Source organism: Dermacentor variabilis, chromosome 4 (genome assembly GCF_050947875.1).
Source record: "Dermacentor variabilis isolate Ectoservices chromosome 4, ASM5094787v1, whole genome shotgun sequence".
Lineage (NCBI taxonomy): Eukaryota > Metazoa > Arthropoda > Arachnida > Ixodida > Ixodidae > Dermacentor > Dermacentor variabilis.
In genome coordinates this window covers 166922247-166945092 of record NC_134571.1, presented here as the reverse complement: position 1 = coordinate 166945092, position 22846 = coordinate 166922247, and the positions used below count along the sequence as shown (strand labels likewise).

The following is a 22846-nucleotide window of genomic DNA, read 5'->3' as shown; positions in this document are numbered from 1 at the left end:
AGCGTTCTGAGTGCGAATTTCCGCAATTATCGAGTCAGATGCGTTCACGTTTGCTCGCGCACGCGTGACACCATGCTTCTTAATTTAGTTAGTATGCCGAAGTTTATACGGCCGATAAAACTACTATCATTACCTCGCATAGCTGTCGACTAATTTGCTATTGATGTCGATGCTTCGCATTTCCGGCGAAACTTCAACTTTTCTTTATTAGCGTAGTTTAACAAACAGGCTAAAGTAAGCGCAAATCTGCATTGTGAATTTTCACTGGAATTACGCAGCAAAGCGTTGGTTCGGGATAGTTGGTAATCCATACTTATTGTTGTTCTAGCGCAGAATATGAAAAAAAAAGGCCACAATGACACGAACGGAACCGGCACTAAGCGCCTGTTGCTTTCGCATGTTCCAACTAGCCTCGATAACCACAGCGCTGGAGCATTCGTCTCGTATGCGGGAAATACTGCGTACCTTTCGCATACGAGTACCTTTCGGGAGGTACTGAAAAAAGCCCAACGGTTTTTTCTAATGGGCACAGATGTTCCCTGGCCTGGAGCTGGGCTTCTCGGGAGAGACCCAATAGAGATTTCCTGAGTTGTCTCTGGGTGCCTCTTGTCAAATCACAGACGACTTTGTTGATGAGCATCCGCCGCGAGCCAAGTGCTGCTGCCGGATACCCCTGGTGAAATAGGCACACGCCTGCTTCCGGCCTGATGCTCGGTCGTTATGGGACCTTAACGCATGGAGAAGGGTGTTTGTCTCCGACCAGAAGGCATCCCAGCCTCAGTAGGTGCACTTGGGGCACCACATGGGAAGATGCGCCATGAGAGCGGCTCAAACCTCCTTTTTTGTTTGAAGGGATTTGGCGGGAACTTTTGGCGCAGGCTCCTTTCCCAAGCTTATCACCCCTAAATAAAGCCAAACCGCCGGCCGCGGTACACCTGTGGCCCTTTTGAACCAGTTCATGGGTGCCCAGCGGTGGTGGTAATTGAACTCACAACCTTGGGCAGCCGAGGCGTATCGCTCTATCAATTAGGCTTAACAACCAGACAGAACGAAAAAGGCCCTTAGTCCCTGTTTCGTTCGTTTCTTTGTGCGCCTTTTTGTATATTCTGCGCTAAAACACTATTAAGTAAGGCATTACGTACTTCTGGAAGCGCGGCTATCCTAATATCACCGACCATCGTCTGCTAAGGAATGAAACTTTGGCCACACTGCTTATCAGTGGCATAGCCGGTGGACCCCGCTAATTTCTTTTAGTTTCGAATACTCCATAGGATCATACCAGCCTTAAGCTTGCCAGCCGCGCCCACTCCTGGCTACTCCTGGCTAGAAACCTTAGCATACTTCGCTTCGTACTGAGCTATTGCGAGAAATCTGTAATTTGGGTGTGGTTGGCATCCCTCAGTCTGCTGGTGCAAGACAAAGCTTGTCGGCACCAAATGGCATGGCCAGACTGGAGCACGCAAGCGCGAGCGCGCACTCCAGCCCTGTCGTGCACATAGCATACCACTACCGTTTCACGTAGGTGCATCGGTAGCGTAGCGTAGGTACAGTTGCCGCGTCGGGGTGCCGCGACGAGCGTGCTCGCCGAGGACAACAGCATGCTACGATTGGTATCTGTGGGTGAGTTAAGTCACGGCCTGAGAGCCAACAATTGGCGAACAAGGTCCTCTGCTTCACGAGTTGCAAATTCGCTGTGAGTACTCAGGCATAGCCTCCGAGCTTGCCGTGTCGTAGGCGCCAAAATTGGAAGTAGTAGCGCCTTTGTGATCGCCCAAAATGACATTTCAACGGCGCGCTACGGTTACGTTCAGCACGCAGAGCGTTGTGGGCACCACCCCACTGTGCCGTAGCCTTCGCAATGCGAGGCATTGAAGAATGAGCGGGAGCACGGCAACAGGAGTTTGTTAGAAAGAATAGTGTGAACCCTCAAGTTATCATGTTACAGGAAACACTGACGTCTAACGTGACCTTAACGGGTTTTAAAGCGGAAGTTGAGGATAGTGAGCATGGCAGAGGACTCGCAGATCTCACTAACAGAAGGTTGGCGTACATTACGCATGATTTTCGCATAGCGGATTGCAAGATTGAATATATGGGTAAGAAGATGCCGGACGGGGCGGATCGCAGAAGCCGGGTGAGTATCAGGGCGATGGGCCGAGCAGTTGGTGTGAAGGCCCATGTTTTCGAACTCCTGGCGGACAACTGCCTGGATCAAGGAAACCGTGACTGCAGGTGCCTTGGTGGGGCTGGAGTCGAAGGCAGCCGGATAGGCGGCCTCAATTTCACGCCAGACGATCCTGGTAATATCGCCAGTGTTGTTGGGACGAGGAGCATCGGCACAGGAAGATGTCGCTGGGGTGTTGGGGAAACAGGCTAACTGCTGGTGGATACGTCGGCTTTTAGCGAGTTCCAGGCAGCGGCACTCTTTAATTACTGCATCCACCGTCGCCACGTTGCTGAATACGAGCAAGTTGAAGGCGTCATCGGCAATGCCTTTGAGGATGTGGGATACCTTGTCTGTTTCAGTCATGTGTGCGTCAACTTTGCGGTGCAGAGACAAGACGTCCTTAATGTACGTGACACGGGGCTCTGTTGACGACTGCACACAGCCGGAAAGCGCCTTGTGTGCGTCAAGTTGGTGACCGTAAATGTTGCCGAACAAGCCTCGGAACTTTTGCTTAAGCGAATCCCAACTGGTGAGCTCATCTTCGTGCGTCCGAAACCAAACTCGAGGTGTGCCACCGAGGTAAAAGACTACGTTGGCGAGCATGATAGTAGGGTATCACCGGTTATTGCGGCTGACGTGTTCGTACAGGCTGATCCAGTTCTCGACGTCTTCCCCATCTTTGCCCGAGAATACGCCAGGATCACGAGGAGCAGGGAGAGTGGTGTAGGTCATCGAAGTGGCAGCAAATGTCGGAGGCTGCTGAGTCGAGTTGTCATCGCCGGGAGCCATGAAGGAAGGCTCGACGTGCCGTCCACTGCGAAGCTCCGTGACGAGGTACAGGGAACGTCCACCTCCACCAGATATGTTACGTAATAAGACGCCGATGAAAAGCTATATACAAGTATATTTACAACGTAGTGCGCCGCACTTGGCCAAGAGGCAACAGCCCGCGCTAGCCTCCAATCGTCGTCGTCGTCTTCTCACTGCTCGCCTCTTCGTCATTGGAAATACTATTCCGTAGCAATATCATGGTGGAGGTAATTTTAAGTCGGCAAAGGTAATGTCAGAGGAGCGTTTACCTGATTAACCTGTACAGTATCTCCCGGGGCACGAAGCAGAGTTTCAGATCTCTCTTGACCAATGCTAAGGATGCGCAGTTGCTTATTGGAGGGGACTTAATGCACCCCATCATGTGTGCAAGTATGTTTATAGCACTTAATTATTAACGGGGAGAGACTATGGTAGCAGGCACCAGACTTGAATTTAATTCTCATTACAGACCATTCCTACCCCACCAGATGTGGCACGTCGACTTGTAGAAATTCGACACTTGATCTCACTTTTGTTCGGGGGTGGTGGATTCGTCCTGGTCCAATTCTAATATAGATTTTGGTAGCGATCATTACATACCTGTGATTGCTTTGGTAGTGGCTAATAGAAAGGAGCGCAAATTCAGGATGGCTGACTTGGATGCATTCAGGAAACGAAGAGCGCAAAGAATCGAAGATGAGGGAAATGAGTTGGCCTCGGAACAGTGGACTAGTCAACTGAAAGGTGACGTTGAGGTGACCACTAAGGAGGTTAAGACCGATATTGACAGAGAACAAATGTATAGACGCCTGGCGCATTTGTTGGTAGCGAAGCAGTCGATGTTAGCGAGATGGAAGGGTCAGAGGTTCAATAGAAGGCTTAGCATATAGCAATGATTAATCGGGAAATTGAAGGATATTGTCGGGTGCAAGCAGCAATCGGATGAAGTATGCAATTCTATTGATGGTCGTATTAAGAGGGGAGGCGCCTGGAGTTTACTCAGACAAACACTAAATCTAATCATGAGACAAACACTAACAGATGTGACAAACAGTAAATGTAATTAGAGGACTGTGATAGGTAAGCTGGTCCATCAGGCGTGTCGGGACTCCACGGAGCAGGAGTTGCCGGAGGATTTGGCTGACAGATACCTTCCGTTGGAGACCTGGCACGATACACCTGATGGATGGATGGATGAAAAACTTTATTAGGGTCCTTTAGGGCGCGCCCTAGCGCGCAGCGGGCCGCTCCCACGTCGGGACAGAGAGGCCGAGCCTCTCCGCTCCGTCGTGGGCCCGTTGGACAGCCCATAACTATTCTTCGAGGTTGGGGCTGCGTAGGACAGCCTCCCAGCGTGAAGAAGTGTTACTTTCGTCGCCGCGTAACACGGGGCATCGCCAGAGCATGTGAGGTAAGTTCGCTAAGTCATTGCGTAGTGCACATGCATTTGTCGTCTGAATTTCGGGGTACATGTTGTGAAGAAGTAGGGGGTTTGGGTATGCCCCCGTCTGTAGATGCCTTAGTGTCAAAGCCTGAGGTCTACTGAGTTAGAAATGTGGGAGGGGGTAGATCCTCCGAGCCAAGTAAAAGTGCGTAGTAATTCCGGTGTACGAGGAAGGAGAGTCCCGATTGTCAGTACACCCGGCGTCACGCTGCCCGGTAGCTACGTGGTTGATGATCCCTCGCGCAGCTCCGTGTGCCGACTCATTGAGGTTGGGCGGGGCACCCTCGATCTGTCCCGTGTGGGCTGGAAACCAGATTAATGCGTGTGGCTTGATCTCTTTGCTTCCTAATATCCCGAGGGCCAGCTCGGATATGGTTCCTTTGGCAAATGCCCTAACAGCTGCTATCGAGTCAATGTAGATTGATGTCCTCTTGTCGTCCAATAAGGCCATCGCTATTGCAGCCTGCTCTGCGATTTCAGAGGACGTCGTCCGAATCGAGATTGCGTTCTTTATTTGGCTTTCATGATTTACGCTAACTACAGCGAAGGCCTGTTCGTCGGCGTAGCGCGCTGCGTCTACAAAACTGTTCTCCGAAGCCCGTTCACGAGCCTTTTCCAGGAGAGCCTTCGCGCGCGCCCGACGTCTTCCCATGTTGTGTTCTGGATGGACGTTTCGTGGGACCGGCGCGACAGTGATACGGTCCCGCTGCTCTCGAGGGATGCTGCAGAACTTTGTTTTGATTACTCTGGAAGGAACGCCCAGCTCCTGTAAGATGTGTCTTCCAGCTTGTGTGGTAGATAGCCTGATGAACTGGGCCCTCTCCTGTGCTTCCGCTATTTCCTCTAGCGTGTTATGCATGCCAAGTTGAAGTAAGCGTTCTGTGGGAGTGTATATGGGGAGGCTGAGAGCTCTCTTGATTGCCTTCCTGATTAATGCATTGAGCTTATCCCTGTCCGATCTTTGCCAGTTGTGCATGGCTGCGACGTAAGTGAAATGACATATTACGAACGCATGTACCAATCTCACGAGGTTATCTTCTCCGAGGCCTTGCTGCCGGTTGGCCACTCTTCTGATTAGTCTGATGGCATTGTCCGTCTTCTTAGTGAGTCGCAGCACTGTCTGGTTGTTCGAACCACTCGACTCTACCATCATGCCGAGAATCCAGATAGCATCCACCCTCGGAATATAGCCTCCGTCTTTTGTGCGCAGTATTATGTCGCATTCGGCGAGTGGCTTCCATCCCTTTGGTTTCGGGCCTCTGCGCTTGGGTCGATAAAGTAGCAGTTCCGACTTGTGCGATGAGCACCGAAGGCCCGTGGACTCAAGGTATCTCTCGGTAGCATCAATCGCCTCTGATGTGATTTTAGAATATAGTGGGGATGAGAATACAGTTATGTATGGGGAATTTACTGAAAGTGATATAAGGGTGCCACTGCAGAATGTTAATGGTCGATCGGCACCAGGACCGGATGGAATTACGAATAAAATGTTACGGAATTTAGACAACGGGTCAATTGAGTTCCTTACACGGGAGATCAACAGTTGATGGAAGGAAGGCTCTTTCCCGGAAGAGTGGGAACTTGCAACTACTGTTCTGATACCCAAACCGGGGAACGCCATCGGGCTTGAAAATCTCAGACCCATTTCCCTGATATCGTGGTTGGGGAAAGTCGCTGAGCATGTCATTTTAATTAAGCGAACGTGTTATGTTGAGCGAAACTGGGTCTTTCCGTACTCAATGATAGGATTTCGGCCCCGCCTCTCGACTGAGGATGCTACGATCAGGATTAAGCATCAGCTCCTTGACCGGCGGACAAGGGATACTGAGGTACTAATCGGACTTGATGTGGAAAAAGCTTTCGATAAAATCCGACATTCTTTCATTCTACAGGTGCTATCGCACATGAATATGGGGCATTCCATTTGGTCAAGGCTTTCCTTATGAATAGAAGGACATGTCTGAGGTTTGGGGAGATAAAGTCGGAAGTCTTTAAATCGGGTTGTTGTGGTACTCTGAAGGATACGTACTCTCGCTTAGGTTATTCAATCTGGCTATGTCGAAGTTGGCTAATACACTGCACACCGTCCATGGTATTGGCTATTCAATCTATGCGGATTACGTTACTATGTGAAATGTCGGTGGTAGTGATGGAGAGCTTGAGGCTATGCCGCAGGATGTGGTAACGCTTACGGAAGAGTATATGGGTCTTATGGGGCTCAAGTGTTCCACTAAAAAGTCGGAGTTGTCGATCTTCATATCTAAGAAGCTAGGTCGTAGGCTGAAGGATTCGGCACCGGAAGTTGATCCTTGCATTAATCCATACTAGGGAAGGGTCGGTGATAGACAAAGTTGAAGCAATCAGGGTCCTGGGTATTGTAGTCTAGGCGAATGGATCGAATATTAGGACCATTCAGCGCATTACTAAGAAGACGGAGGAGGCCAAAAGAATTATCAGAAGGATCTCTAATAGGCATAGAAGTTTAGGAGAAGGAGGTGTGATGGGGGCGGTTAGTTCACGCATTTATTCTGTGTCATTTCTCTTATGTGGCAGCTATGCTAAATTGGTATGGAGGGGGGAGAAAGATAAATTGGAAGCTTTAACCACAAAAGTCGTTAAGGCGACGCTTGGTCTGCCTGTGAGTAAGTCAAATGATATGTTGTTGCGACTGGGTTTGCATAATACATTAGATGAAACCGCCGAGGCTCAGCGTACGGCACAGAGAGCGGTTGCTAGGTACACCAGCGCGTAGGTATATTCTAGAGTCAATTCGAGAATCGGTGGCTGTGTCGCGCGATGGGGCGCGGCTACACAAGTTGAACGTGAACTTTAGGGACAATATAATGAATCGTCTGTTTCCGTGGAATCTGCACCCTGTGCACAATGTATAGGGAGGCGGGTCGCGAGAGCTAGGGCTTTGTTGCGAGAGGCAAAGGATCAGGAGGAGGAGTCTGCGTTTGTTGACGCCGCATGGATTAATGTGAAAGATGCTCATTCGGTGGTGGTGGTAGATGGCAAGTGGAGCGTTAGAAATGTCGATTCCATTTATACAAAAGATCAGGCCGTCGCTGAGCAGGTGGATGTTGCTCTAGCACTAATTGATTCTAGAAGAGTTTTGGTGTTTGGTGACTCGCGATCTGCGAATAAAGCCTTCTCGAGGGGATTTCTTGCGGAAGCGGTTAACAGACTGCTGCAGGGTAGGTATATCACTTCGCATATGGTTACTTGGTTCCCGGCGCACATGGGGTCCACGGAGGGAGCCCTGCGTGGCCTCAGTGAGCTGGCGCATATAGAGGCACAAGTATTAGTGGGCCATGCACTCCCTGAAGGAACTGGATCACCGGCTCCTGAGTTCAGGGACCATCTGTTAACCTTCAGCGAGATCACCAATCACTATTACTTAGGGCGCAGGGCATTCCCTGCCACATTCTAAATTAAGTAGGCCACAGGCAGTTACATTAAGGCTTCTGCAGACGTGAACGTACCCTAACCCGTTCATCCTGAATAAAATTATTCCGAACTGCGGGGTTTCAGTCCATTGTAGTAAGTGTGGAGGTTTACTCGATTTAGAACATATGCTTTGGCTCTACTTGTCGTTGGCCGATAATGGTTCTCGAGGTGAACAGTGGTGGCAGCGGATGCTGCACGGTGAAGTGCTGGCGGACCAACTCAGGACTGTCCAGAGGGCCCGCGTGACGCAGAGGGGCTCAGCCTCTCTGTCCCGACGTGGGAGCAGCTCGCATCAGTCCCCAGGCTGATCCCTCAGTACCTAAATAAAGTTCTTCATAGCATATACCATACGGCAAAGGGGATCACAGGCGATCTTTGATTGCCAATAACTCCGGTTCTGCTGAGCGCATCGAAGTACTTTTTTACGCCGACATAGTCATTAACTAGTCTGCTTAATGCCAAATCTATTTCTCGCTTTCGATGAAAAATGGTTCAGGGCCCCTTTATTGCCTTGAGTCGACGATTGTTCCTGATAAGGAACTCAGCATAAAACAATTATTCAAATTATGGTGCCTTATGAGCCAAATCCACGATATGATTAGGAAGCATGCCGTAGTGGGCGACTCAGTATATTTTGACACTCCAGGAGCAGCTAAAGCGCCTGGCGCACACCTTCGGCCAGTGCGGCCCAGCTCGGCCACGTGCAAGGCATCAATGAAGAGGTGGGGGGGGGGTTATGCTGGTGCCTGTGATAATGGGGGGGGGGAGGAGAAAGAAAGGCAGCCAGATTAACTAGATCTAGGGTAGAAAAAGGCAAGCAGTTTAACTATATCTCCTTTGTCAGCGCTTTTTCTGTCGTTTTCACTACGCCCGTCTCTTACGCTCTTAAGTTTCCTTTAAAATTTCGCACCAACCAGCCCAGTTTCGCACACTGCTTAGGTGAAGTACTCTTTGTCCAGTTTGCTACCCTACATGTGAGGAGAGAAGGAGGGAGGAGGCAAGAGTTTAAATTATGTGCGGTGGGACGTCCACCTCCCCCGCCCCAAATAAGGAGGGGGGGGACAAAATGAAACAGCTGCACTAGCCTATACGTACTAACAGAATTTTTTTTCGAACTTTCACAGCGGCATATTTCACTGCGGGTCTCGATCCTCATGAAAAACAGCGAACTCTCAGGGAACTTCAGTAGTTCCTTTGCTGTTGAAATAATTTACAGTGACAGCAGCAAATCCTCACATTGACTACTGCATTCTCCGTGAAAAATTCTATTCGATGCAGACAGTGTTATCCTCGTTCACTAGAGCACAACATTTTGTGCAAATCTATGGGCACCATGACTCAGAGTCTTGAATTATCTGAAGGGGTTGAATTGCGTGCACAGCGAACAATGCAATGGTGCAAGTGCGAAAATATTTGTTTTTCTTCGTCGCGCAGTGTGCTTAAGGCTTATATGATAAGTCAGTTTGGCGAGGACTTTATGGCGACTGTCGTCGTCAGCTTATTGGAATGTATGAACAAAAAAAGCCGTGTTTTGAGCTTTTAACTGCTGTCAGAGAAATAGTAGCACCGACTTGTCGAGCTTATTGTCCATGCGCCAACACGTAGAACTACCCCTTTCATCGATTCGCAGCTCGGCACCGCATCAAACTTTTCTTTCTCGTGCAGCCCTCGTTCCAGGACAGAGGCAACCGGTGACGGCTGTCCGCTGTAGATGCTGGAACAGAATTATTTGACATCTCGAGGGATAATCAGTCGTGGGACTGAGTGACAAGGACTTCCTGCGCTCCCTAACGATTATGGAGAAAGTAACACACACACACCTGGTCGGCTGAAGGCGCATGTGTGCTGACATAGAAGCGATTTTTTTGTTTCATTCACTAACAACAAATTCTTCAGCTATGCCAATTTCCGACGTACGATCTATTTCATTCATGATCGCTTCACCCAATCGTGTGAGAAAAAAAAACTCAATTTTAGTGCTATTAGCATCCTGTGGGAAGAGAGTCAGAGAAAGAACTTTATTGGCATCGTAGGGTTAAGGGGCAAGGCCCTTAGTAAAAAGCTCCAGTAGCCGTGGCGATGTCGCGAAACTTCAAGTTAGCGGTTTGTCCTCGGCTAACCATTTTCCTTATAGACAGGTAGTCCATGGCCGAATGGGTGCAACGAATTCTAGCAGAACCTATACCACGATAAATGTCTACGCCAATACAGTTAGCACTTAAGCAATGAAGATGAATACGCTGCACTATCTGAATATGTATTGAGACAAGACTTTGAATATGAAGATTGTCTAAACATGTTGAGTGACCCAAGTTGGTTCGATGGTTGGTTTGTAACTCGATTCCCTGAGCACAGCAATCCGGTGCTTTATTCATTGGACCATGGACTACCTAGTAAACCCCAGTTGGTGGGAAATAGGCCAGTCGTGGACAAACATACCGCTATATTGGTGAAGTTCACTAAGAATGATAATCGCTTAAAACTTTGCTGTAAAATCATATCTGACATATCTTCCAGCTGTGTCCTATGTATGTGTGCGAACAAAAGAGACAAGCAAGCATGGCAGGGTCGCGCGGTTCTTATTCGCGAAGCTTACGCCATGAGCGGTGGGCACGCCTTGGAGCGGTGCATGGCCGTGCCGGCGGGGCAGTGCCAGGCCTCGTGGAACGCAGCGTGGTTGGCCAACGTGACGTCGATTCTCTGCCGCGTCGGTACGAGCTTGAAGTGTCGCAGTCGCTTCTGCAGCGAGGGCGAGTCACATAGCGTCGAGGCCCAGTGCACGAGAAGGAGCTGGTGATCCGAGAGTCTCAGTTGTTTCGACGCCATCACGGACAACAGGGCCGACTCGTTGCGTCCCCGCGGCAACAGCTGGAGCAACACGGACGGCTGCAGCAGCTCGCGCAGCTGGTCTGGCATGTGGCCGTCGTACTGCGATATGCCCAGGCGGCGCGCCAGGCAACGCAGTTGGGACAGAGGAAAGCGCAGAAGCTCGTGTGGCTCGCCCGGAAGCGCGGCGCGTAACAATGCTTCAACCAGCGGTGCGGCCGCCTGCACGTCGCCCAAGGGCCGGTCGTCGAGCGCAGCCGACAGCGCTGGCGACGCGTACACCACGTTGGGCTCGGCGAAGTAGTCGGCGCGCATCGAGAACGGCTCGACCTGATGTCGCGAGTCGAGGCCGTCTTCGGGACTGGCCGCCAACCAGAACGCATGGGCAGACTGCACTCGCAGCAGAGATTCGAGTAGGCCGCCCTTGGAGGGCGTGAGCGCAGGGCGTCCCTGGGCACACTCCTGCTGCAAGCTTGAATTGCCACCGCTGCCTTCTTGTAGCACCAGCCGCGCCTCTAGGAGTGCGCGGGAACGGCGCGGGCCAACATCTTTCTCGCGCCACGGGAGCGTCTCGACGACAAAGGCTGTGGCGCGTTGCGCAGCGGCGAACAACGTATCGGCGCTGCGTCCCGGTCTGCTGGAAGGCTCGTATTTCGTCTCGCCCGGCTTCAGACCGGCAAAGAAGCGCAGCGTGTGCGGATGCAAGTGCGCGAGTAGCCGTAGGCAGCCAGCCAGCAGGGGCGATGGGCCCGCGTCCGCCCACGGCGCCAGCGGGAGCAGAAAGTGCGCCTCGGCTGGCAGCAGCGGCGCCAGGTGCGTAAGAGCCCGGTAGCCGAGATAGTTGAACAGCACCGCGGCGCTCGTATTGCCCAGGATCTCTGTGGCGAGCGCCAACTGTTCGGGTTCGTGTACCAGCAGCGTCAGGTTCGCTCTGGCCAGCAGTGTCAAGTCGTCCCGCACGATGGCAACGTACTCGGCCCAGTCCCATTGGCGGGACCGCGGCAAGTCAGCCAGCCGGATGAGTCTGGCGCCGTACACGAACGCGTCGCGGGGCTGCGCCCGTTCCAGGGCCTGCTCGAGCTCGACTATGGCGGTCGCGGCGTTCCGGTACGCACCGGTGCCTTTGGCGCTCGTTTCTTCGGCCCCCTGCAGCACGCCCAACGCCCTTTCGACGATTTGCAAGTAGCTGCCCAGATTTCGAGGCGGCCGAACCGACAGCAGGTGAAGACGCAGCGGCAGCGGCGTGCGGTCCAGCTGAATCGTTACGCTGCCATAATGGCGTCGCAGTGAGAGGCGCACCAGCGGGAAGACGCCTAAGTTTAAGTCCAGCATGCCGGCCAAATCCCACGGCGATCGGTCGAGAGGCCGCGCTTTCGCCAGCGGCCAACCGGCCAGCCCGAGACGTCGCAGCAGCCGCGCCACCTGCTCCCAGTCCGGGGGTGCCGCGGGGCCCATGCAGGCGCGATGCAGGTCGAGCCCGAGCAGCGCGTAGTGACCGGGACACGAGCCTCGCAGGAAGGTCTCCGTGAGAGTCGGGAAGGAGGACAGCGAGGCGTTGACCCTGGTGACGAGCGCCAGCGCTGCCTGTTGGTGCAGAAGCGGCCGGCCGTGACGGTGTCGCGAGCACACGAAATCGTAGAAGCTGCGGCACTCCACGGCTTCCGCGACGCCGGAACGCGCTGCTGCCTCGGCGCTGCTCTCCTGGCAGGACGTCGAGTTGCAGTCGGCAACGGCGGCGGCAGCCCGATGCCGGTCGCGGGTCACGGTGAGCGCGAAGAGCACCGTGCCCACGCACGACATGGCGCCGATGACGGCGATGGTGACGGCGGTCCGGTAACGCTTGAGCACCATGGCGCACCGCTCAACGGTCGATCTTCTTCTGGAGCCACGCACAGGCCCCGCGCTAGCCGTGCGCGTGCGCCACTTTTGCCGATGTTGATTGCCAACACAGGCTACAGATTCACGATGAGAATAGACCAAGAAGCGGGCGGTAAAGTGACAAGAAAAACGAAGTTTCTGTACCAATAGTAAGAGTATTATAGCTGGTAATTAATTTTTTTTATTTTGAGTATACGCTTAACAATACAGTAATGAGAATCGCGTTTCGTTCAGCTGTCAGTCTGCTATAATAACCAGAACGTTACGAAATCAGTAAAGATTCTGACGGAAATTATCGTAGATGATCGTCATTTGCTTTTTTGTTGTGTGTGTTACCTGCTGCATATCCCCACGTGCTGGGCCGACTTCTCGAGAATGAAAAGCCGGAAGGGGCTGGCTTCACAGAGTTGGCTCGTGAAGGCTGGCTGCGTGACGCAATGCTTCCACTTAGCTCACTTCCTTCATTTACGATAAAGCTCTTTGAGACGCGCGCGCAAGAGTCTGTGGCGTCTGAAAGTTGAGGGGCTGTAGCATATACGGGTGGTGGCGCTTTGCTGAGTCTCAAGCTTTGTTCGTCGTCAAGTCCGCCGCGCGTCCTTTCTCTTAGACCACATATCATGGGCATGCACGCCATATACACAAAAGACAAACACAGAATTTACGGATCATACACAATGGGAGGCGGCGCTGTCCAGCTCACCGGAAGAGGTCCAAAGGGCCATCATCCGGCAAGCAAGACGGCGTGCGGAAGCCAGTGGGGCCCTTGTCTAGGGGCTCCAACCATTGAGCGTTTTATTCTTCCATAAAGTTGTTCTAGCTATCTCCAGATGCGCTACTTTGCATTGCCGCCTCACACAACTTCGCGTAGACCTACTCCGACAGCGCGTGACATCTACACGACTGAAAGCAAATGCACAGGCGTACCAACTATTCTTCGAGTCGAGGAGGCAAAGCTCGCCTTTATATATATATATATATATATATATATATATATATATATATATATATATATATATATGTTAGCTTCTGAAGAAAAAGTTAGATCCGCATGTTCAGACTCTTTTAATGCAATAATAACCGGCAAGTAAATATATATATATATATATATATATATATATATATATATATATATATATATATATATATATATATATATATATATATATATATATATATATATATATATACTTGCCGGTTATCATTGCATTAAAAGAGTCTGAACATGCGGATCTAACTTTTTCTTTCGAAGCTAATAATCACGCATGATGGACGATTACAATCCAGTGTTACAACTGTTCTTTGAGGCATGGCGCTAAAATGAGTAAAAAAATTCGCCATAATCCCAGTAAAGCTCTCAAGTCAATTTGGACTAACGTAGAGGTTTTGGAACTCTATGAGCTAACGCGAACTAAATCATTTGCCTATACGTTTCATGTTTGCCTAATACCCGTACAAGTGAATAATAGAGAATGAATTTGCGAACATGGTGCAGGCGGTATTTATTTATTTATTTATTTATTTATTTATTTATTTATTTATTTATTTATACTGCAATAATTTCTGGGAATTTCGGCAGGCTTAGTTATAATGCAACACTGATTGCATTTTTTTAAGTTTCTGTAACAAATGCCAGACCTAACAACATTAAAATGTAAAAAAGCACCATCGTGGCCGCCATGAACTACTAAAATATTGTGACAAATATTAGGCGTTATTTCATTAGTCAAGACGCACAAACATAAATATTGCCCCGACTTTGTTCTGTAGGGACGCTTCTCTATATTCGCATCAAAATAATGATTCGTATTGCAATACAAATGGAATGTTCATACCTATTATTCGCGAAATATCCGTGTAATGGCGGCCAAAACGTCACCTGCCACTTTAGTGGTGGTATTGCTGCCAGTAGGTCACAATAATCGAGTGGGTCAAAAAAGCACGGCTCTAAAAAAATCGCGCGACGACAACATAATTGCATTCTGTTCAGGTCAATCCTGCCCTAAATAAGGCTCAAATAATGGATCGTAAAACGTTTGGTGCCGTCATTATGAGAATTGTAAGCGATTTCAAGAAAACGGGCATATCACGATAAAGTTGTAAAGTTGGCAGGTATGAAATACAGACGCAAATCATAGCATACAAACGAAAAAAAAACGACACGGTTTCATGACACCAATTTTGAAACAAAAGAGTCAACACTAGGTTGAAGAACGGCATCATTAGTTGGACTCGTCTACTCGTTAATTCTCGGAAAGAAGGAGTACTCGAAGCAATTAACCGATGTGCATTTGTGGTTATGCATTTGGGCGTATCTAGATGACAAAAAGAATGTTTTTGATGTGTCAGTGTTGTAGTGCCGATAAATTAGCTGGTAAAAGCGTACCAGTGGTAAAACAACAATTTTAAAAGCGAACAACCGAACAGCAGCGCTTGATAGATTTAAAGCTCTTAAGAACAGTTTTAAAAGAAAAGTTTTAAGAACGGCTTGCGGTCTGGATTAGCTGTAACGTGGTCAACTTGCTTTGACCACGAAGGACATTGATCCTATGGGCTAAGCATTTCAAGTGAATTGTTTTAGCAAGGAGCCGAATATTTGCACAATAGCTAAATTTAAATGTTTTCGTTTCAGAGTTATAAACATAATGGTATATTCGAAATTGATTTCCATATCGCCAGAATTGACACCATTTAATAAGTCTCGATTCAGCTTGTGTTCGTCACAAGCATTTTCGATCTCCACGTAAATAAGACAATCGTCAGAGTACAATTAAATTTTAACTGAAATATTGATTAATATGTCTATAATGAACCTAAGAAAGAAAAGCGGCCCAAGCAATGATGCTTGTGTGACGCCAGTATCGTGAAAGTCATTCTGAAGAGTGATTTTTGTAAGCAACATATTGATAACGGCGTCTTAGATTGGCTGACAGCCAGTTTATCAATTGTGTACTTTTGAGGACTTCATTTAATTCACAAAGTAACTCATCGTGGAAACATGGTCGAATGATTTGTGGAAATCTATAAAGCTTCTGTAAGTCTGGTTAACATCATTATCTTTTGCGCAATCATGAACGGTTCCAATTAGCTTAGTAGATGTAGGATAACCTTTTCTAAACCCGTGTTGGTTTGCTATTACCTTTGCATGACTGCTGACAACAGCCTAAATTCTGCATTTACTTGTACTGTGGGATGGCATGACACAGCCCGGTTCAAAAGAACACATATAACTTAATTTTCTTAGCACAAAAAGCACTCAATCTACACTATCCCTAATTTGTTCTGATACCAGATGTTCGTGACAGGAGAATTAAATTCTGCGCCGCACATTGTTGACACGGCGATGACAATTACCCGAGCTTTATAGAGGTGAAATATCACGCTTCCGCTTTGAACCCCTGAAAGCCACCGTGAAGTAATTATTGGTCTGAACGCCGATTTTCGATACTTCAGATTTGCGCGAACAAGCTCTCATACGCCTTTCTATAACGCCGACCTGTCGTATTCATCTGCTGTTTTCTGAATGTGTACACAAAATTTATTCCCATTGGTTCCCATTATTTTAATGCTACGCTTGTCAATGTTCCGCAGTGGTCTACATTTAGTGATGCCGAAGAACCCGGCGCGTTTCAATACATTCAAATCAGCTTTCTAACGGATAGAAAAGACATAAATTTTATGAGCAAAATGTGAATTCGCAACTGTGCTGTGAAACACCATTAGAACGTGAAGATAATCAATGTGAAGGAAACCATCATTTCAACATGATGATGAAGCCTAGGCGTCATACAGCGAGCTTCGTTTATGACATACAACTTTTGAATAAGGAACTACGTTCTAGAGGCTATTATTGAAGCAACTTTCGTAGTTTCGAAGTCGCTAAAATGTCACCAACTGTTGATTTGGTGCCTATAGGCCCCAAATCAACTTACTGTTTCCTGCTACTTGTAAACTTTCGAAATTATGCAATGCTACGAAAAATTGGAAACGCCAGGAATGCATCACGAATCACAAGAAACAATTCACTAAGTGCACCTCTGACGTTGTTTAGGCGATACCGTTTAGATTGCGGACAAGTGTACTTCCTACAGACAGGGAAATGTTTTAATTATAGAGCTAGGCAGCGTAAAAACAATGTAAAAAAACAGGTACGGCGCCATTTAGCAGCGCATTGCAACAAATGCTCATGTACCGAAATGTTCAATGACGCCAGGTATCTGAAGCACCCTAGGAGCAAAAAAGAAAGGAGGAGAAATTGTAGAAGCTTACTACATTACCAAAGCACTAGGTAAATGCTTCAGCACAACGTCATTCAGCCGTAACAAAACTTGAGATAAATTTTCTAGGTAAGCACCTCTACTTCTGGGCCGTACGCATGCCTTTCAACTTTTTGGTTATTCTTAAAATTTTGTGACATGTTACAAAAGCTGGTTGAGCTTTCAATAAGTTCTCCAGTTGGCAGTACAACGCTCCTTCTGTTGTGCGTGTTTTCGATTGTTCTCGTGTACTTCCCGCTGCTTCAAGTTTTGCTCATCTTGAAAGCCTTCTGCGACGGGTACAGAGTCCGCGATGCGCTGTGCTTCCGCGGCGTAAACCGCGTTGATGCGAGTGGCCGCAAGAAGGCCGATTCGCTCGCTGCTCCTGCCGCGTTTCCTCGCTGCAGCGTTTCGACAGTAAGTTTTTTTTTCGAGGTCATCAAGTGATATGTGTTGATGTTTACTTGTGCGTGCGGGACACCATACTTGTTAATTTAGTATATGCCTATGTTTACAGGCTTATCCTGCCGATAAAATTAATATCTGTACTTTGCATAGCTGTTAACTATTTTGCTATCGCAATCTGTGTTTCGCCTTCTGGTTGAAACAGCGACTTTTTTCTTACTTGGGTATGTGGCTTTGATCAGGGGCGATTATTTTGTGCTGCCTGTTGCGTGAGTTGCTGATTCGCCCGTTCATTCGCCCGTTCCTTCTCACTAGGGAACATTTTCGTAAATTTTGGGAGCATGGCCACCAACTTTTGTTGTACGAGGGCGGCTCAGGAAGTCCTTGCCCATATTTTTCCCAGAGAAAGTAAGCTGCATTGAGGCAATTACAAACATACGTTCTATTGTACGTAGCTTTTTACCTATTTACCCACATATTCCCCACACAGGTTCAGGTATTTGTCCCATCGCTGCACTAAATTTGGGGTGCCCCTGTCATCAGTCAGTGACGCACGCGGCCTCCCCGAACGCTCATTGTCATGCCAGTCTTCACGGTCTTCTGCGAACTCACACCACCACCTCACACTTCTCAAAGTGAGATACCTTTTTCCACACGTGGGCTGCATTTTCCCGTGAATTCCAATGGGCGATCATCCTTTGCTCCATAGAAAACGAATCACACTTCGTCGCTCGCACACTGTGGACGTGTGAAACCCAACTGCCACCTAGAACACCTGAAAGCAGCGCCGTGCCGCGGAGCTACCGCCAAATAAGGTCGGGCCGGTTCAATAAAAGTCCATCGCTGGGAATGGATATGTTGACTGCGCATTTGCAGCCGTAATTTGGTTAAAAAAATGGGGGGCAAGAACTTTCTGATTCGCTCTCGTAGAACGAGGCTGCTGAATCACTAGCTGGAATGTACTACGTGATGCAGTCTTTCCTATTTGGAAGGGGAAAAATTCACTGCAAGCACCCAAGCACCCAGGGAAGAAACGAGAAAAGCACTGGCGGTGCTTGTCTCGTCTCTTCTTTGTGGGTTGCCGTGAGTGTTCGCGCTGAATTTTTTTCACCGTCTAAATACGATGTACCAACTAGCCCCAACCGAAGTTTTATTGCAGTCTTTCCTGTTTTTGCTTTGACAAAAGACATAACTCCTGCTAAATTACACGGGCCTACAGTTCTGCAAAAGTTTCGAGACACCGGCTCTCGCGTGGAGCCCCATGAATCTTACTGCACTGTCCGGGATGTGCTTATGCATTGGAATCGATAGCGCTGGTACCTTCCGTGTTGGTTTTACAAAACTATGATTTCATAAGCCCCAATTCGGTTTTCATTTATTGCAGGTTTTTATTTATCTGTAGCATGCAAATTCCGATTTCCCACGCCCCTGTTACTTTTCTTCGCTGCTAGAATTTTGCAATAACTAATTACCCTCTACTAAGTTTTTGACCAATCCCCCTTAGTGGGTATGAGCCAGGTGACGAAAGCTAGGTTGACAGCTGGACGTGTGCAACTTGTGTAGATGGATACAAATGGAACGAAGAAATACGCCGGTAAGATCTTGAATTCATCAACACTTTTTTGCGACGAACGCCTCGCAAGGAAGAGGGCTTGGCCTTAAAGACTGATTCCTTCAGGACGCTGTAGATTAATTGGTGAAAGTTCCACTCAGGGATCCATGGGAGGTATTCGGTAAGAGTCAACCTAGTGGACTGTCCATTTCGGCCGTTCCTGATTGGCTAGGGCCGCTCGTCTCCTCCTCGCTCGTGCAGCTGCATCCAGTCAGCAGCTGCCGAAATGGGCAGTCCACTAGGTGTGCATGACTGTTATTGTCCGTAAGGGGTGACACCGGAGCTCCGGTACCGCTCGTAGGCGTCCACGGAGCCCGATGTCACCCTAAGGGGCAGGTGTTAGTAGACGAAGCGGTTTGCTGCTTCGGCTGCCAGACGGACAATGTTGGCCTCTGCTACCGGGTCTTCGATATGAAGCACGGTCTTCCATGCTTCTTCGCCCTTGAATAAATTATATCCCGGGGAGTAGGTGCACTCCCATAGGATGTGTCTTAGAGTTCCTAGATTATCGGAGCATCTGCAGAATTGGTCCTCCGGATTTCCCGTTTGTGTGAGGTACCTCCATCTGGGAGACATGTGGTTCTTGGCTTGCACGCGGCGCCAGGTGGAAGCCTCTGCGGACGTGAGGGACCTATGCGAGATTGGTGGACTCTTACAAAATACCCTCCCCCCCCCCAGGTTCCCCGTTTTCGTTTGTCAGCGTTGATCATGTCGTCTGGGCTTGGGATAAGCGCGTGACGATGCGTGAATTTCCGCTTCTGTCCCTATCAAGCTATCCAGATTTTCAGCAGGCAATACATCCGTCGAGAAGTAAACTGCGTAGCAAGAGAGAGGCAAGAATATTTAATGATGATAAACGAGTAGCTGTGCCGTAAGCTGCTGTGTGTGATAGCTGGCCGCCGTGAGTTTTTACTTGCACAGTGATGGTCCAGCTCCTTGCCCGCTATGTTGTTATAGTGAGAAGAAAACGATTGATCGCTTTGCACCTTTTGCCAGCGATATGCAATTTAACGGAAGCACCACAAGACCTTTGAATCGCACGAGAGTTCTTAGCTGGCTTTGTTGGTTTACATACATTATGGCGAAACAGCGCAGGCGGCGGTACGTGCGAAAAACGCGCAGGACAATGGACTGCGCTGTCCTGGACAGCTCAGCACATTGTCCTGTCCGTCTTTCACATGTCCCGTCGTCTGACAGGATAGTATACATTGTCCTGCCGTTTTTTCACCTGTCCTGTCGTTTTCGCTGTTTCGTCATAGAGACCTTTGAAGGGCACTTTCGTCGTCATTTGCCTAATGTAACCTTTTTTCCTGGGGTGTACGTTTGGGCGCCTCGACATTTTGCGATGCCACTGGAATGGTTGCTCAGCTCTTCCGAACGTGTTTTGAACGTCGTTTAATGTTTCGAGAAGCTTGCTTTCTAAATATGGCATATATGTTTTCTTTTATTTTTTGTGTTTACGATCCGGCAAGCGCCTTTTCATTTTCTTTCCCGCAACTCTGCCTCAACTTAACATTTGCTTCATGTACGCTTTATTTAAACTTATTTTAATTTGTAAAATTTATGCTACTACTACATTTCTGGCCAACTCTCCGGGAGTGATCAAATGCCACCTCCAGAAAAGGGATTACAATAACCTATTACACCTATAAAAAGTAGAGAGTGATAGATGGAAGCACAAAGTCGACAAAAAGGTTTGCCGGCAAGCTGAGGGGTGACAGAGCTTCCTGCCGACGTTTATATGTATGTGCGGATTGACCGAACTTCACTTTCGCAGAGATTGTTCCGCCTGCAGAAACTTATCGGCCAGGTTGTATGAAAAACTTCCCCAACGTTCTTGCGTTATTGCATTACTGCTGTATTTCGTTTGCCACACAATTACAGTTAAGGAGAGTAAGCTTCCGTTGTTCTTCAGCAGGACGGAAAATGCGGAGAATAGCGATGCCTCGGATTGAGAGATGCATGGCCTTTTGTTACGCGGGATTCTTCGTGCTCTTCTTCGTCACAATGGTGGTGGAAGACGCACGCGAACGCCGCAACCGCAGGTGAGCGCATTCACAACGTGCCTATAAGAAAGGGAATGGACGTTGTGGCTTACGATCGGCAAAACTGCCTGAAGGAAAAGCTGCTGTATTACAGCCCCGGCAATTTAGAGCTACAACAATAGAATGTTGTGCTGCCGGAACGAAGACGTGCATGCTTGAGGCTAGGTTTTAGTGCTTCAGTAATAGGGCACGAGCTCAAGAAAAGCTACACGAATCTAGTACCATACTTTGAACGTTCTTCAATAGCTAGGTGCGGTAATCTGGCCAGTGCTAGTTTAATCAACCTGAGGTGTGCTTATAGCGTTAATTTTGCCGAAAGTCTCTTAGATTAGATTTGTTTAGCTTCGCTGGGACTACGGACAGCGTCATGTGCCACGCTTACCTTTTCTTTGCCGACAGATTATGCTGGCACTCATTACTTGGCCACAGCTACGCGATGAAAATGTACCGCAGGCAAATTTTCGTTCGGGCAACTTTTCCGTTTTCCAGCAGCGTGCGAACTCGTTTTAAACATTCAGCTGCAGGTTTTACATCGTCACTGTGCACTGCAACCTGTGTTGCCATTTTAGGAATCTTGTCCTTAGATTTGGTGACCTTCTTATTAGTTTAGCAAAATTGTTTTAATTTAGCGACTGGCGACATTTTTTAGCGACGCGATAGACAAATTAGGGACATTTTAGCGACGTTGAAGTTAGGGAAGTTGTGTAGAAAATAGCCTTCCAGGATGCACTTTATTAGTGAGAAGCTATATCTGAGCGGCCGAAATTGTCTGTATGTTGCGTAGGCTCTGTGATGATGACGAAGCTATGGTTGCCTTCGTGGCATTCTCAGTGTGCTCACGAAATCTATGTTTTTTGTTTCATTCTTTTCGAAAGCAGTTTGAATGGGTCTTGACGGTGGATATTTTCAAATTTATTGTGAGATTTACAAGGCAGCACCTCAATGATAAAATAGATCGACTATAGAAAGCCGTGTACATAGAAGCGGCGGAACTTGTTCACGCGAGCCAAACACACTCCTTTCTTATCTCATGGGCTTTGGACAAATTAGGGGTGCAAAGGTATAAATCTATTCCAAACTTTACTATTCCAATTCTGCAATCAGCCCTCCGTGATTGGTCATAATATTTTCGGACCCCCATCACTTTGCCTTTCTCTCACGCGACGTCACGAAAACTGCGAAAACGCCACATCTGATATGATGTGTGCACACTGATTATGCATAATTAGGCCCAACGAAAGAAAAATGATTATTTGTCATGCGACGACTTTTTCACCATAATATTGTGGCATTGATCAAACGTTCTCGGGCTGCGCCCACTTCGCCTGTCTGTCACGCGACGTGACAAAAGCACGAAAGCTGATAGCGTAAAAGCGACGTATGCGCGCTAAAGATGCATTAATATGCCGAACAAAGTTGATCTTTTTTTTTTCTGTATAGCCGGGGACTGCCCGAAAGGAATAGAAGATGGCTATCCGCCGTTCGCTCTGGCACTAGCTACGTGGAGCGGCCGCAGAGCATGGATTTATTTGCCTATAATAAACGTCTTTACGTGGCACTATAACGTTATCGAGCACTTGCAGGACATATGCCACATCACTTTACCAACTCTTCTTTGTTAAAGATCCGTTCTGGCGGCATTTTTAACGTTCCGTTGGACGCCGCCGCGATTTTTGACCAGCTACCGCGAGCTAAGTAAGGGGAAGCGGACCAATCGCAGACGCCGGCACCACCCTCCTCATCCGGTGATCGACTTTTACTGCGCTGGATCGGTGTCATCAAACCCCTCTCCGCTTGAGCGTGCTCCTTTCCTCTTGTCAGCCAAACAACACGCAAAACCGCTCAATGTAGGCACTGCTAGTCGCTTTGAAAGCAAACAAAAGTAACTTCCTATAAACGAGAAGCACGTTTGATTGGGCTTTTCAAACAACACTGCGGGTTACCACTCCATATTTG

General features: G+C 48.4%; 1 protein-coding gene across 1 annotated transcript in view; it reads left to right on the top strand.

Moving 5' to 3' along the window:
• LOC142578052 (glucoside xylosyltransferase 2-like) overlaps nt 1-22846 on the top strand; it is a 174730-nt gene that overhangs the window by 123823 nt on the left and 28061 nt on the right. Inside the window, exon 4 of the mRNA XM_075687468.1 lies at nt 20764-20890. Within this exon, the coding sequence (XP_075543583.1) occupies nt 20764-20890 (127 nt within the window). The remainder of the gene's footprint in view (nt 1-20763; nt 20891-22846) is intronic.